Raw genomic sequence first — 16,915 nt, 5'->3', positions numbered from 1 at the left:
GGTACCACAGGGCTCGGTCCTGGGCCCAGTACTCTTCAACATTTTTATTAACGACTTGGATGAGGAGGTACAGAGCATGCTTACCAGATTTGCAGATGACACAAAATTGCGGGGCATAGCTAATAACCGCGGAAGACAGAAACAAAATTCAAAGGGACCTTGATAGGCTGGAGCATTGGGCTGAAAACAACAGAATGAAATTCGACAGGGATAAATGCAAAGTTCTACACTTAGGAAAAAGAAACCAAATGCACAGTTATAAGATGAGGGATACTTGGCTCAGCAATACGACATGTGAGAAGGATCTTGGAATTGTCACTAATCACAAGCTGAATATCAGCGAACAGTGTGATGTGGCTGCAAAAAAGGCAAATGCTCTATTAGGCTGCATTAACAGAAGTATAGTTTCCAAATCGTGTGAGGCATTAGTTCTCCTCTATTCAGCACTGGTTAGGCCTCATCTTGAATACTGCGTAATGCCCCAAAGTAATGCTGGAAACATTACAATTACTCCACAAAAATAATAAAATTACTTCTAGTTCTATTACAATCAAAATGTAAAGGAATTACCTACTTGTTCCTCAAAAAAGTAATGAATTTCACGTAACTTACTTGTAATGAATTACTTCCAAGCTCTGGGGGACGCTGGCACACACACTTAGCTTCAGAGATGGGGGGCGAGCAAGAGCTTCCTCACTGCTCCTTGGTTCCATCAGGGCCAAAGGCGAGATCTGGGCGGCTTCGCAAATATGAATAATTTTTAAAAGGAGGTGGCAGTGAAGCGGGAGTCAAGAAAGGCAGGCAGGCTGGCTGTCAGGAAAAAAGGAGGAAAGCAGCCTTGCTTCTTTTTGCTTCACGAAAAGCCCTCTGTTCTCATTCTGAGTAAGGGCATCAGCAGCAGTGCGAGGAGACAGGAGCTGGGATAGTAATCCCCTCTTGTTCCTGGTGGCTTCTCCCTCAGCCTCCTTTGGCATCTGCTATGTGTGGTATAGGCAGATGCCTACCCTTGGCGTGCCTGAAAGACGCTCTGGTGCTTCAGCAAAGTCCTCCCCTCTTGTTTGGAGCAAGAGGGAGGTGTCATCTGCAGCGGCAGTGGGGAGTAGACAGAGTCCAGGTAGTGAAGATTTTAATTAATAAATAAATACACAATTCATTTCTTTACTGTTCACAGCCCCCTCTTGATTACTTTGCGGCCCCCCAGGGGTCACAGCCCCCAGGTTGGGAACCACTGCCTTAAAGTATCCTCAGTTTCCCTAAAGCAAACACCAGGCTTGTATTGTCTGCCTTGGGGTCTTTCTACTTTCCCATGCTCAATGTGTATGAAAGTAAATAAAAATAAACCTATAGGATTCACTCCTGACAAAGAAATTGTCATCATGAAGACTGCTCCTAGAACTGCTCATCACTCAAGGAAGTGGGAAATGTGAACCATGGAACCATAGAATAGTTGAGTTGGAAGGGGCCTATAAGGACATTGAGTCCAACCCCCTGCTCAATGCAGGGACCCAACTTACAGCAGTTATACTCCTTCTCTTCAGCAACGCAGGGATATCCAAGGAAGAGCAAGGAAGCTGCCTCTGATGTGTCCTCTGTTCTCCCTTCCTGAACTCTGCAGGAGCCGGGAGCAGATGGAAGTAGGAAGCAGAAAAGTTTAGATCTCTGGGCTGGGTGCTGGCCAAGGTCCTCGTTCTTTACTGTCCTGTTCCAACCATGTCAATCTCATCAGCCAATCGGAACAGGGCAGATTAAAGTTTATATTTAAACACGATGTCCCCCTCCCCCACCACAGGCAGTGGATAGAAAGGCTTGCTAGACTGTGACAATAGTGCTAGGTGGATGGTCAAGTGAGATCGGGCTTGGTAATATCAAGGCACAGTTCTTATCCTAACTCTTCATTCTCCAGTATGTGCTATTGAGATCAGTCCCAGCGTTACCACCCGCATCCCTTTGTTCCCTACAATGCTTTGAGAGAATGATGGAGATGGGGGAAGCTGGAATTCCGGTGAGAGAGGGTTGAGGAGTCTAGTGGTTAGAGTAGGTCAGAAGCCAAGAGACAAGAGACTCGGGGATGGAGATAGTTCTGCTATGCAGCAGGCTGGGGAGATGCCTCAAGTGGCAGGTTTTGGAGGGGTTGCAGAGTGAGGAACTTGTGGACTTGTGGAACTGACCAATAAGGCACAGTCTGGGAGGAAGTTCTCCTACTCAAGTCCCACTTAAATGCATAGGAGTTGTGCAAGAATATGGTAGTGTGGAGCTTCCACTCATTTCAATGAGGTGTGTGCAGGAAAATCTCTGGCACCGTGGTCATTTAGTAGGAGATGTGTGCCATTTGGACTTTCTGCCTCAGACACCAAAATGACTCAGGTCAGCTCTTCTGTATTCGATATCTTTCTTACTCCCTGTTTGACTTCGGGCCCTTTTCTGCCTTGTGTCTCTTAATCCACAAATGCTGATGGGATTGTCTCTTCCACCCAAGTCCCTCCCCCTGATTAGCTCTCCAATCCTATTAGAAGATTGCAGGAGGGTTTATTGTGTGCCCTTCTTGTGGCATCTGCACCTTTCTGTACACTCCCAGCATAGAAGATCTCTCTCCTGTCAGAAAGGGCCCTGATGCTCAGAGGACCTCATGGACCCATGGAGAAGCAAGGCTGCTGTCCCTGGCTGAGCTGTGGGAAGCTGACTACAGGCACCCCAAAGGTTTTGAATCCACACTGGGGGAGCATGATATGGTAGGGCTGAGTCTCTGTTGCTGGAGCTGTCTTTCTTCCTCCTAACCCAAGGGCTGCATCAAGAAACTTAAGACATCCGTCCAAAATCTCTAGGTCCAGGTTTCTGGTTCTGCTTCCTCTCTCTTTGCCTCTCTAAGCCAGTATCCTCAGTTTCCATTGTGTAGCTCATGACCAAACCAAGTATAGTCTTGTTTCCTTTTACCCACTCTCTGTCCAGCATGACATGTAGGGACTAAGTTGAAGTCTTGGGTCAGAGTTTATGGCAGGGATCGCCAGCCTGGAGCTCTCCAGACTTGCACTCCCATCAGCCCCAGCCAACATGGCCAGTGGTCAAGGATGATGGGAGTTGTTGTTTAGCATGATCTGGAGACTACCACTTTGGCTACCCTTGGTTTACATATTCTGTAGTTCAGTGCAGAATGAGGTTTATGTATGGTGTACCACTTTGAAAAGACCCTCCGTGGCGCAGAGTGGTAAGCGGCGGCAATGCAGCTGAAGCTCTGCTCACGGCCAGAGTTCGATTCCAACGGAAGGAGGAAGTCGAATTTCTGGTAAAAGGGGTCGAGGTCCACTCAGCCTTCCATCCATCCGTGGTCAGTAAAATGAGTACCCGGCATATGCTGGGGGGTAAAGAAAGGCCGGGGAAGGAACTGGCAATCCTACCCCATATATACGGTCTGCCTAGTAAACGTCGCAAGACGTCACCCTAAGAGTCGAAAACTACTCACGCTACAAGTGCGGGGACACCTTTACCTTTACCTTACCACTTTGATAGGAAAGAGCAACACTCATGGGTGTGTCTGAACCAGTTAAGTTTAACAGGTCCTCCCCACCATCACTGAAAGCAGCACACGGGGCTGTTGCTGTCTGCACTTCATCCGTTCTTATGTCCCTGAACAGCACTGTGCTAACTGATTACTCTGTGTAAAATCTTCCTACAATTAATTTGGACAAATTCATTTGTTATATTTCTATCCCATCCTACCTCCAAGGAGCTCATGGCGACATACATAGCTCTTTCCACTACCCCCATTTTACCCACACAACAACCCTGTGAGATAGGTGAGGTTGAGAGATCACAACTAGTCTACAGTCACCCAATGAGCTGCATGGCTGAATGAGGATTTGAACCTGGGATTCCCAATCCCTGGGCCAACACTCTAACCAGTACACCACACTAGCTGAAAGGTTTTCTTGTGTCCATCCCAGCCACAGTCATTATCAGAGACTTCTTCCTTCTGTTAAAAAAAGTGATGTTACAAAAATTTACCCTATCAATCACTATAGAAGTGTCATTCTTCTGAGAATGTCTCGAGTAGAAGTGTGTGTATGTGGTATATTTATTTTTGCTGAACTTCTACAATCTCATTTAATTTACAGTCAGATTATGATGATGTCTCAGTATCTGTCGCTCTCCTTTTTGTGCCTCAAAGTTTTGGTGGTAATGGAAGCAGCTATAATTCTGCAGATTTCTTTCCCTTAAAAAAAGAGTAGATAAAAAGGCAGAACCCGTAATCCTGGGAAGAGGGAGAATGTATGTAAAGGAAGCTGTAACACAGGTACATGGAAGAGGTGTGTATTGAGGCAAGCATAGTTCAGGTGTGGATTTGTAGATCCTGTTCTCTCCAGTAGAAACAGATCCAAGAACATTTGCAAGAAGTGGGGGGCAACCAAGGGTTCCTTCTGGGAGGATGGATGGAATATAAATTTAATAAATTATAATAATAATAATAATCACAATCACAATCATAATCATAAAGGACATTGGTGCCTAGGTGATATTCAGATTGGCCCTTTCCTATGAAATGAGTTCTCTGCAAAGTGACCATTTTTGTATGAGTCTGATCTTCTTCTTAGTCTTTATTAAATCATGTAAGTCCTTGAGTGCAGGAATGTTGTCAATATTAAACTCCAGGCGGCAAAGCAAGGAGGGAGTCACCGAAAAGTACCACAAACAAAGAGGGAGAAGCCCCCTCAAAGTGCCTTACCAGTGAAAAGCCAAACTAGAAAAAAGTATTTTTATTACTGCCCGACGCGTTTTGGGTAGAAGTAACCCTTTATCAAGGGCAATCTGTAAAAGCATTAAAATCAAATATCAATCATACCATGAAAAATGACATATTTGTACAGTGATCTGTTAAAAATGAACAGGATAGGCTTTTGTGATGCAAAATAGAGGGGATTATGATGCAGAAGTCTACCATCAGCTGTCAGACCATTCTTGTTATGAACGATGTCAGTGGGATCCCACTTTGGACATAGCTTCAGAAATTAAGGTTGTGCTAGAGGCGCTGAGTGGTAAGCGGCGGCAATGCAGCTGAAGCTTTGCTCACGGCCAGAGTTTGATTCCAACGGAAGGAGGAAGTCGAATTTCTGGTAAAAGGGGTCGAGGTCCACTCAGCCTTCCATCCATCTGTGGTCGGTAAAATGAGTACCCGGCATATGCTTGGGGGTAAAGAAAGGCTGGGGAAGGAACTGGCAATCCCACCCCATATATACGGTCTGCCTAGTAAACGTCGCAAGTTGTCACCCTAAGAGTCAGAAACGACTCGCACTACAAGTGCGGGGACACCTTTACCTTTTTTAGAGAAAGGGTTGTCCTTGGGATATATTTCAACAGCAGAACATGGGTTCCTGTGGAAAGTTTATCCCCGGATTCCTGTGTTTTATGCTCTGCCCAAGATTCATAAGAAAGTTTTACCGCCACTCGGCCAGCCTACAGTGTCTGGCAATGATTCCATTCTTGAACCTCTTTCTCAATATGTTCATTATTTTCTGAAACCATTTATACCATGCATACTTGAGGGACACTCCTGATTTCATTTCAAAATTGGGTTCCATGACAGTTGATACAGACAATTTATTGGTCACTATGGATGTAAAGTCATTGTATACTAGTATTCCCCAAGATTTGGTGTTACTTACCTTTGAAAAGACATTAGACAGACACAGCTCCAAACACCCACTCACACATTTCATTGTATCTTTGGCAGAACTGGCCTTGTGCAAGAATTATTTCATGTTTAATAACAGTTTTTATTGGCAAAGGAAGGGGGTTACTATGGGGTGCTCTACGGCCCCTGAGGTTGCAAATCTCTTTATGGATGGTTTTGAACAAGATTATATACACAGCCCCGGGAATCCATTTTTCTCACAGATTTTGGTATGGTGGCGCTACATTGACGACATTTTTTTCATTTGAAGTGGGTCAGAAGTTTCTTTAAACCATTTTTTCACTTGGATCAATTCTTGTAATGGAAATGGAAATGGACTGCCTTCAAGTCGATCCCAACTTATGGTGACCGTATGAATAGAGTTTTCATGGTAAGCAGTATTCAGAGGGGGTTTACCATTGCTTTCCTCTGAGGCTGAGAGGCAGTGACTGGCCCAGGGTCACCCAGTGAGCCTCCCAGGTCGTAGTCCAACACCTTAACCACTAGACCACACTGGCTCTCGTAATTCTTGTAATAGCCACATACAATGCTTGATCCAATCTGGCAGAACTTCCATCAACTTTTTAGATGTGATAGTCTCCAAATAAAATAATTGCCTTTGCACATGTTTATATAAAAAAACCCACTGACAGGAATTCTTACTTCAGATTTGATAGTCATCACCCATGGTACATCAGACATAATTTATCATATGGCCAATTCCTGCAAATCAAACACAACTGCACCGCAGTGATGGACTTCCATCATGAGGCATCCATTTTGTCTATGCAACTGCATGATAGTGGTTATCCCCCAGCAGCGCTGGAGAAGGCAAAAAGAAGGGCTGCCAGGAAGATCAGATCTTTTGACCCCAAATCCTGGTCTATGGGAGATAGATTGGTATGCTGCCTTCCATACGATCCAGTCAACAAAAATGTGAGTAAGAGCATCAGGAAATATTGGCACTTGTTGGAAGCCATCCCTGAGTACAGGAAGCCTCCTCTGTTTTCCTTCAAACGCACGAAAAATCTGAGGGATTGGCTTGTCCACAGCAATACCAGTCTTCCCTCTGGCTCTTCTCAGTCCATCCTCACAGGAGCTTCTGCTCCTGTAGGACACCATCCTTGTGGCCGTTGCTCTTATTGTAAATATACTCGTAAGTGCCTATCTTTTTGCAACCCTTGGACAGTAGAGTCTACTTTCTGTGCCATTTTTCCACATGCAGTAGCGCCTCTGTAGTGTATGCAATTGAATGTCCCTGTAAGAAACGTTACATGGGCCAAACCAAGAGACTGCTCAAAAAACGTATTGGAGAGCACCTCAGTAACATTTGCAACTGTTGGTTGCCCATTTCCAGATGCAGACATGTGCCCATTGACTTGGTCTTTGGGGCCATAGAAAAAGTACATGATATTCTGTTGAAAAGACAACTTTTTTGGATCCTCCAGCTGAGAAGTGTATCCCCCACAGGTCTCAATGAAGATCTAGGGATAACTCCCTTACTGTAGTTCATCTGCAAGACAGGCAACCGTTTGTTGTATTTTTCTTATGGACAGGCATTTACTTTCTTGTAAGATCTTTCTACATTTAGAGCAGTACCATACACCTTTTAAAAAGTTTTCAAATTCTTCTGCCTCTAGTGCACCATTATTTCCACCTGTGTGGGAGCTGCTCATCTCTCTTTTTTTATAGCCAGCTGTGTGTGAGGACTCATCCAGTTGGCTATACTGATAAGACAGCAGCTTTAAACTTCCTTCAGGTATTTTTATTTCCTTATCTATTCTCTGTTTTTACATTCATTACATAATGTTGTTTTAGAATTTTCAAACCCAGGTTGTTTGATTGTAGTTTTTTGTTAGTTTAGTGTAAATTACATGATATATAATAGTTGTGTGTCACCGATATGCATGTTTGCTTTCATTTTTGAGTATAATTTATTTCCATTAAGACCAGTAGGGCATATTTTCAGTAGCTTCATATTTTTCTGCTGTTTGTACATTGCCACACCTACTTTGTGTGCTTTTGTGTGTTGTTTCCTATATCCAAGAGCCAGCTGTCTTTCAGCATCATGTGTGTTTGCGCACCAATGAGACAGTTGTATGATATTTGTACCATAAATGCTGGTTCCTTTTGCAGCTTTTGGTGCATTTGCAATAGAGTCAGCTTTGCAAGATTTTTGGCCGTTTGTCTATTCTAATCATTTCTTATCATTTTCAGTTTTTTTCCCCATTGTTTTTCCCCTAGAGCCAGTCTCATTCCACATACTTAGTTTGAGATATTGCTTAGACACTAATGTGTGTAATGCAATAGGTATTTCACCTTTGTATTTGTTTGTCCTTTTTACTTGGTTCAGGCTCATTTGGGGGGGAGTTATTGTGTTATCACTTTTCATTTTTGGTGTCATGTATTTATATGTGAAGTTTTAAAGTTATCATGTGTATCATGTTCTGTCTCAGTTGTCCCTTTTCTTCTTATTAATTAGAGCTTTTGCAGCCAGTGTTTAGTGTATTATGGAATTGTTCATTTTTAACAGATTACTGTACAAATATGTCATTTTTCATGGTATGATTGATATTTGATTTTAATGCTGTACATATTTTCACTTTTACAGATTGTCCTTGATAAAAATACTTTTTTCTGCTTTTGGCTTTTCACTGGTGAGACACTGTGAAGGTCCCCCCCCCATGTTTGTAGTATTAAACTCCAACCACCCTTGAACAGGATCTGCAGCAGGTCATTAACTGGTTGGTGTAGCAAAGCTTTCTGTGATATACAGCCATCTGTGATTTACACCCACTGATTTGGCATGGGAGGTGGACTGCAGCAGGTCCATTGACAGAATTCTTGGAAGAGAGATGGGGAAACATTCCACAGCAGCATTATGGAAGAGGCAACACATATGAGTAAAAGCCTAAATACACGGTTGAATATATTAACAGTGCAATCCTATCCATTTTTACTCAAAACAAAGCTGTCCTGTGCTCAGTGGGGCTTACTCCATTGGTATACAGGACTGCAGCTTCAAAGTGATTTAATTTTATTAATTATTTAATTAATTATTTAAATTATTAAATTTTAAGAAAATAAAGTCACAAGAACTTGTCAATCATTCCCAGTACCATTGTATTCATTGGCCAGAAGACTGGAAGCTGAGAGAAAGTTTCTTACTGAGCAATTGTACAGAATAGTAATCTCCAACCTGTTCCAGTTCAGGTGCTACCTTTAATCCCAACCTGCAGTGTAGAACTCATTTTTTACTTTTTATTATACATCATCATCACTGTTTATTTGTATGCCGCCTTTCCATAACAATTTATGCACAACGTGCCTCACAACATGAACAGAAAAAGTTACACAATTCACTGTAAGAAATAAATTCAAATGGTCAATAGGTTAACAAAAACATCTTTAAAAACATACAATAAATTGATACATCCTTATAATTCTGAATAAAATCCAACAATAAAATACAGAAGCATAATCCCAGTAACAGCAAAACAAAAAAACGACCAGCAGAAATTAAATTTTTACCCAGACAGAAGCCCCTAAACAACACCCCACTGTCAAGGTGGTCTCTGACATCTTCAGGTGATGATACCTTTTATAGCTGCAGTCAGTCAAGGCCCCACCCTTCCAGGCCAGGTGGAATGTACTGCCCTCAAGTCGATCCCGACTTATGGTGACCCTATAAATAGGGTTTTCATGAGGCTGAGAGGCAGTGACTGGCTCAAGGTCACCCAGTGAGCTTCATGGCTATGTGGGGATTCGAACCCTGGTCTCCCAGGTTGTAGTCCAACACTTTAACCACTACACCAGCAAACAGGGAGAGGGTCTTGCAGCATGTATGTTCATGTACATGTATGTTCTTATAATCCTCTCCCTCTTTCTCCTTTGAAAAATCTGAAAGAAATAAAAAGTCAGTGCTTCAACTGCTTTGATCATCTTCGATCATATAGGAACTTGTGAAGTTGTCTTACCCCAAGTAAGAGCATCATCAGTCCATCTAGCCTAGTATTTACTCCCACAGCAGCAATTCTACAGGCATGCTTCCCCAACCTGATGCCCACCCACCCCTAGATGTTTTGGTCTACAATTCCCATCAGCCCCAGCCAGCACATGCTCACTGGGGCTGATGGAGACTGAAGTCCAAAACATCTGGAGGATGGAGAAGGCTGCTTCAAGGCTTGAGGCACTTTCCTGCTACCTAAGATCAGGAGTGGGCAGAAGGGAGATTGTGATATAGTGATAGATTTCTGGATGATTTGCAGTAGATCAAGGGTTAATGACCCCCCAGTTGTTTAATAACAGTAGAAACTAAAAGACTCACCACCCCCAAATTAGAATGCTGAATTGAAGGGTAGAGACCCACTTACTGTTCTACCAGTTCTAGTGCATCTCCACTTCTGAGAACAGGGACACGTGACATTAGTCAAACCCCGCCCCTTTTTACTGTAAAACTTGGGAGAAGCTTGAGTAGGTTTTTTAAAAATTCAGCTTCAAAGAGATGAGCCTGTTCCCCCTCCAAGTGTGGCTAATGGAAATGCTTTGCTTTGTGACTAGTGTGTTTACAGCCAAAGATAGCTGGCGGGAGCAATGATGAGTGGATTTTTGTTTGAAAGGACTGTCAGCTTAGTTCTAGTACTAAACTAAAAACATATTGCTGGGCTAAGCAGAGGCACCCTGTTCCTTAATTCTAAGGTTGTGTATCTCCTCCCTCCCCTATGTCATTATGTTGTATTTAGTTCCACTTGGGAATTAGTGTTCTTAGGTTAATTGGTTTTCTTTTTTCATGGAGGATCACTCAGTCTGATGTGGTACAGCCTAGACAATGGCCCGATTGAGTTCTAAGCCTAATTTGCTCACAGAAGTTCTGTTATACACATTCTCTTGTTGTCAAAAATTAATACACTGAATATTCATCCAGTCATCAAAAATATTAACTATCAGTATTGAACATCCAATTACACTTCATGTTTGACATTTTAAAAATCTGATACTAGTATTTTTGACAGTTGGTATGTGACAACATTTCATAGAATCATAGAATAGTAGAGTTGGAAGGGGCCTATAAGGCCATCAAGTCCAACCCCCTGCTCAATTCAAGAATCGAAATCAAAGCATTCCCGACAGATGGCTGTCCAGCTGCCTCTTGAATGCCTCCAGTGTCGGAGAGCCGACTACCTCTCTAGATAATTGGTTCCATTGTCGTATGGCCCTAGCAGTTAGGAAGTTTTTCCTGATGTCCTGTCAAAATCTGACTTCCTTCAACTTGAGCCCATTATTCCGTGTCCTGCACTCTGGGACGATCAAGAAGAGATCCCGGCCCTCCTGTATATGACAACCTTTCATGTACTTGAAGAGTGCTATCATATCTTCCCCTCAGTCTTCTCTTCTCCAGGCTAAACATGCCCAGTTCTTTCAGCCTCTCCTCATTTGATAGTTGACACAATGTAATATTTGACGGCAGCTTATGAGATTTCATATATGACACCTTCCTGAATCAAGAGATTCCGATAAATATTTAGGAAGTGCTTGGATTTCAATGCTCAATGTAAAACATAACAATTTAAAAATACCAGTTTGAACTTTTGAATTTAAAATGTGGTGAAATTCGACATTTATGACCATTTAAAATGTTTGCAAATTTGGCTCAAACCTAGAGATGCCTCCTTAATAACAGATGGTTCTCAGTCAAATGCAGGCAGAGCTGCTTGTCCCTTCTTTTGATTTCCTGCTCTGATTGTATTCCTCTGCAGGTCCTTGACATTGGTGAGTGCCTCACTGTCCCAGATGAGTTTTCCGAGAAAGAGAAGAAGACGGGGATGTGGTGGAAGCAACTCATTGCTGGAGCTATGGCTGGTGCTGTCTCCAGGACCGGAACTGCGCCATTGGACCGGCTGAAAGTTTTCATGCAGGCAATGAGCTGCCAAGAACTGGGGGAAAGGGAGCAGGATTTCATGCTGCAATAGCATCTGGAATGGTGGCCGCAGTTCATAGGTGTGGGTGGCAGCAGTTATAAAGTAAAAAGGGGCCCTTTTAACCCCAGACTGCCATCTTGAGGATGTGGTGACCAGTTTTGTACACAGTGCATTACACATGAATGCTGCAAAAGGAGAGAGAGGGCTGCCCCACACAACAGAGATTCCCAAAGGACAGAAACCAACAGGTTCAGGTGTTTTATTTACTCAGTTGATTTCTGACACATTTCAAATATGTCAGGGGAAATGGCCATGTAGAAACAACCTTCTCATCTGGTTTCCTCTTCTTGAAATACTGCCAGGGCACAGGAAGGATGGCACTCTGTTCCAGACTGATGTTAAGAGAAACTGCTAACAACAAGCTTGACTACAGCAGAACTGGTAGTTTAGTGGAAGTCAGCATGTCAGTTCAATACTTCCTGCACCACTTTGGTTTTGCCCCTGGCATCATATTACAAGTGATGACCACAGCTCCCCATGGCCTGGCCTGACTCACATTTTGAAAGACATGACTGTGACCATCTCTGGGAAAACTGTTTACTTCAAACCTTGTCTGCTGTTCTCAGCGAACACTCACCCCTGATGTTTAGGGGTACAGATGAAGGTGTGTGCAATCCAAGAGTTGCATCAACAGCAACAATGCAGCTGTGCCAGAATCTTCTCCTGGTGCTCCTCATTTTGCTGAAAAAGAAACACCAGTCTTGAGCTCCTCCTGTATTCTTCTTCTTTCTCCCAGAAAATAGCAGCAACCCCTTTCCCTCACGCTTAAGGGGCTAGGGCAGCCTGAGCCTTCCCAAACCTGGTGCCCTCTAGGTGTTTTGGACTGCAACTCCCATCAGCCCCAGATGAAGGGGGAAAGAGGGAGGAATTCTCCTCCCCTCTCAGTTGTGGTAGGTGCTGCTACTAATTAGGGAAGAGGATACATAACCAGAACTCTCCTTTAACCCTGGGTAAACAAAAGAGTAAATTTATTTATTTATTTATTTATTGCACTTGTATACCGCCCCATAGCCGAAGCTCTCTGGGCCGTTTACAGCAATCAAAAACATTAAAACAAATACACAATTTAAAAACATATTTTAAAAACAATTTAAAACACAATTTTAAAATTCAAAACAATATAAAAACAATTTAAAAACACATGCTAAAATGCCTGGGAGAAGAGGAAAGTCTTGACCTGGCACCGAAAAGATAACAGTGTTGGCGCCAGGCGCACCTTGTCAACAACATCATTCCATAATTTGGGGGCCACCACTGAGAAGGCCCTCTCCCTTGTTGCCACCCTCCGAGCTTCCCTTGGAGTAGGCACCTGGAGGAGGGCCTTTGATCTTGAATGTAGTGTACGGGTGGGTTCGTATCGGGAGAGGCATTCCATCAGGTATTGTGGTCCCAAGCCATGTAAGGCTTTATAGGTCAAAACCAGCACCTTGAATCGAGCTTGGAAACATACAGGCAGCCAATGCAAGCGGGCCAGAATCGGTTTTATATGTTCGGACTGTCTGGTCCCTGTTACCAATCTGGCCGTTGCATTTTGCACAAGCTGCAGTTTCCGAACCGTCTTCAAAGGCAGCACCACGTAGAGTGCATTGCAGTAATCTAATTTGGAGGTTACCAGAGCATGGACAACTGAAGCCAGGTTATCCCTGTCCAGATAGGGACGTAGTTGGGCCACCAACCGAAGTTGGTAGAAGGCACTCCGTGCCACCGAGGCTACCTGAGCTTCAAGTGACAGAGATGGTTCTAGGAGAACCCCCTAGGTATGAACCTGCTCCTTCAGGGGGAGTGCAACCCCATCCAGAACAGGTTGGACATCCACCATCTGGTCAGAAGAACCACCCACTAGCAGCATCTCAGTCTTGTCTGGATTGAGCCTCAGTTTATTAGCCCTCCTCCACTCCATTGTCGCAGCCAGGCACCAGTTCATCACATTGACAGCCTCACCTGAAGAAGATGAAAAGGAGAAATAGAGCTGCGTGTCATCAGCATACTGATGGCAACGCACTCCAAAGCTCCGGATGACCGCACCCAACGGTTTCATGTAGATGTTGAACAGCATGGGGGACAGAACTGACCCCTGTGGAACCCCATACTGGAGAGTCCAGGATGCTGAGCAGTGCTCCACAAGCACCACCTTTTGGAGACGACCCGCCAAGTAGGAGTGGAACCACTGCCATGCAGTACCTCCCGCTCCCAAATCAGCCAGTCTTCCCCAAAGGATACCATGGTCGATGGTATCGAAAGCTGCTGAGAGATCAAGGAGAATCAGCAGAGTCACACTCCCTCTGTCTCTCTCCTGACAAAGGTCATCATACAGGGCGACCAAGGCTGTTTCCGTGCCAAAACCAGGCCTGAAACCCGACTGAAACGGATCCAGATAATCGGTCTCATCCAAGAGTGTCTGGAGCTGGCCCGCAACCACTCGTCCCAGGACCTTGCCCAGGAATGGAGCATTTGCTACTGGCCTATAGTTATTAAGGTTTTCTGGGTCCAGCTAGGGGTGGAGGGCAGGCACTTTCCAGCACATTCTCCCTCTTACTCTCTTACATGAGATTTGCTGGCAACACTAGAAGGTGTTGCTGTTATGCTGCCCACATTACTGCTGCGCCAAATACCCCCAAATTAATGTATATTTGCATGTGAGCGAGAGCGCAAAAGAGTCTCATACTGAGGCCCTTAAATCTTGCACATTTGGCTTTGCCTTCCCAATGGGCTGCGCTGGGAAATGTGACGGACCTTTTGCAATGCTGCAAAGGATGCTGGGATGGAACTCCCACAACGCACACTGCTTTGTTATTAGTGTTACCACCACCAAATGCCCATCTTGGGTTGTGCTATGAGGTAGAACTTACAGACTCTTTTCCTGCCTAGGTGCTGACATTGTGGTTCCATCTTCTTGTAGGTCCATGCCTCAAAGAGCAACAACATGAATGTATTAGGAGGATTGCAGGGCATGATAAGCGAGGGAGGCATCCACTCACTATGGCGAGGCAATGGCATCAATGTCCTCAAGATTGCACCTGAGTCTGCCATCAAGTTCATGGCCTACGAACAGGTAAGGCATAGGGACATGGCTGCAGCTTTGCATGATAATGTATGCAGGAGGGGGTGACTTTCAAAAATAAGTGTTTCATTATAGAATTGAACAATGATCTCAAGCAGCATGGTATTTCCCCCCTTACACGGTATTGTGTAAGTACATGGGGCTTACCTTGGGCATGTCTTTTTTACAAAAACCTATAGGTATCATGCTTCTCTTGGTCAACCACGTTGCCTTCACTCAACTCCTAGTGGTTAAGGAGGGGTTCATATACATTTTCTGTGGGTCACAATCCATTGCTTCTCATTGCAGATCAAGCGGGTGATTCGTGGGCAACAAGAGACGTTGAGAGTGCAGGAGAGATTTATTGCTGGCTCACTGGCTGGTGCCACAGCACAAACCATAATCTATCCCATGGAGGTAAGATTTTTTGAGAAATAGAGAGCTTGAGGGCTAAATTCTCATTCTGTGCTGATTTCATCACCAAAATGGATGTGAGAGCCCAGCACGAGTGCTAATTAACTAACTGAGGCCTAGAAAGAGTATTTCCTCCCTCCCCCTGATTCTGCAGTGCAACACTGCTTGCTGCAAAGGGTGCTCCATTCTCTCTGCCTCCTGGCACAGAATTTCTTGCTCTAAATGCATTAGACTAGTAAACCTTTAATGAGAGCAATTCCTGCCTCTGGGCAACTGCTTCTGTAAGCTGGAAAGATAGTAATGGATGCCCAGAATCTTTTTTGCTCTGGATAAGCTACTGCCCTCATCTGAGACACAGTCTAATTCCCTCCCATACCAATTTCAGGAGGGTCCTCCCCTTTACACATCTGTTGGTTGTAGGAAAAAAGGAGGAGGAGGAGTGTGCAAACATGACCACAGATAACACACTGCTAAGCTGATGAGAAAGGTAGGGAGGTCATTGAAGACAGAAGTTCACTGTGGTAGAGGCAGTAGTAGAAACTGACATACTAAGTTAAGATTCAGTATGGAAGTGTGCATCAGTGCAGAATATGGTGATGTATGGATCCAATTTAGACATGTGGCTCCCTCCCCCTCAAGAATCCTGGGAACTGTAGTTTTGTGACTGCATTGACCCACAGAATTGTTGTTGCATAGTTTCCTGGGGAGGGGGAAGGGGGGTTAAATCTGTTTCAGTTAGCTATACTACACTATCAATGTACATGGTACTTTTTAAAGTAGCATCAAAATCTTAGGTTCCAGCTCTCTAGGAAATGACAGCCTACATTTCTACAGGGGTGTATGGTGTCATTGGATAAGGGAGGGAAGGAAGGATAGAATGACGCAATGGTAAAATATGAGCCAGTGCAGGTACAGATACATGGGCTTCAGTTCTGTTAGAACTGCTGGCAAGGACGCAGAAAGACAACTTAGAGTACAAGCTAAATGCATGTGTTCAGTTTTTCTGCTGTGTCATTTGCTCTAACTTACACCCTCATTAGCCCATTAGTGCACCTTTATAGTTATAAACAGGACTGTATGGCAAGCATGACAATTTCTGGTGAGCTCATTGAGTCTGGGCTATAGACACAGGCTCTATAGGGCCAAGCAGGGTCTGAATATTTCTGCAAGGGACTGGTGGCCAGGCTAGACAACAACAACAATAATAATAATATCCTGGCCTTCCTCCCAGTAAGAGCTCAGGACTGCAAACAAAAACACTAAAAGCACTTTAAAACATCTTAAAAACAGATTTTAAAATATATTAAAACAAAACATCTTAAAAAACATCTATTCTAATTGTAACACAGACGCAGACTGGGAGAAGGTCTTTACTTAAAAGGCTGATGAAAGATGAAGGTCTTCAGTAGGCACTGAAAAGATAGCAGAGATGGCGCCTGCCTAATATTTAAGGGGAGGGAATTCCAAAGGGTAGGTGCCATTACACTAAAGGTCCACTTCCTTTGTTGTGCAGAACGGACCTGATAAGATGGTATCTGCAGGAGGCCCTCACCTGCAGACCATAGTGATCGGCTGGGTATAAAAGGGGTAAGACAATCTTTCAGGTATCCTAGTCCCAAGCTGTATAGGGCTTTGTACACCAAAACCAGAACCTTGAATTTGGCCCGGTAGCTAACGGGCAGCCAGTGCAATTCTTTCAGCAGCAGGGCAATGGCCTACCCCAGTGAGCAGTCGCACCACCGCATTTTGAACCAGCTGCAGCTTCTGGCCCAACCTCAAAGGCAGCCCCACATACAGCGCATTAAAGTAATCCAGCCTGGA

General features: G+C 44.1%; 1 protein-coding gene across 2 annotated transcripts in view; it reads left to right on the top strand.

Moving 5' to 3' along the window:
- The window catches only part of LOC133379174 (mitochondrial adenyl nucleotide antiporter SLC25A23-like), a 101,712-nt gene that overhangs the window by 72,966 nt on the left and 11,831 nt on the right, over positions 1-16,915 (top strand). For both annotated transcript variants that reach the window (XM_061613902.1, XM_061613901.1), the window contains exons 5-7: positions 11,419-11,577; positions 14,540-14,692; positions 14,990-15,097. In XM_061613902.1, coding sequence (XP_061469886.1) covers positions 11,419-11,577; positions 14,540-14,692; positions 14,990-15,097 — 420 coding nt within the window. The remainder of the gene's footprint in view (positions 1-11,418; positions 11,578-14,539; positions 14,693-14,989; positions 15,098-16,915) is intronic.

The sequence above is a fragment of the Rhineura floridana genome, chromosome 3 (genome assembly GCF_030035675.1).
Source record: "Rhineura floridana isolate rRhiFlo1 chromosome 3, rRhiFlo1.hap2, whole genome shotgun sequence".
NCBI classification, from domain to species: Eukaryota; Metazoa; Chordata; class Lepidosauria; order Squamata; family Rhineuridae; genus Rhineura; species Rhineura floridana.
The sequence above is the reverse complement of the archived record's forward strand: the minus strand, read 5'-3'. Positions and strand labels throughout refer to the sequence as shown.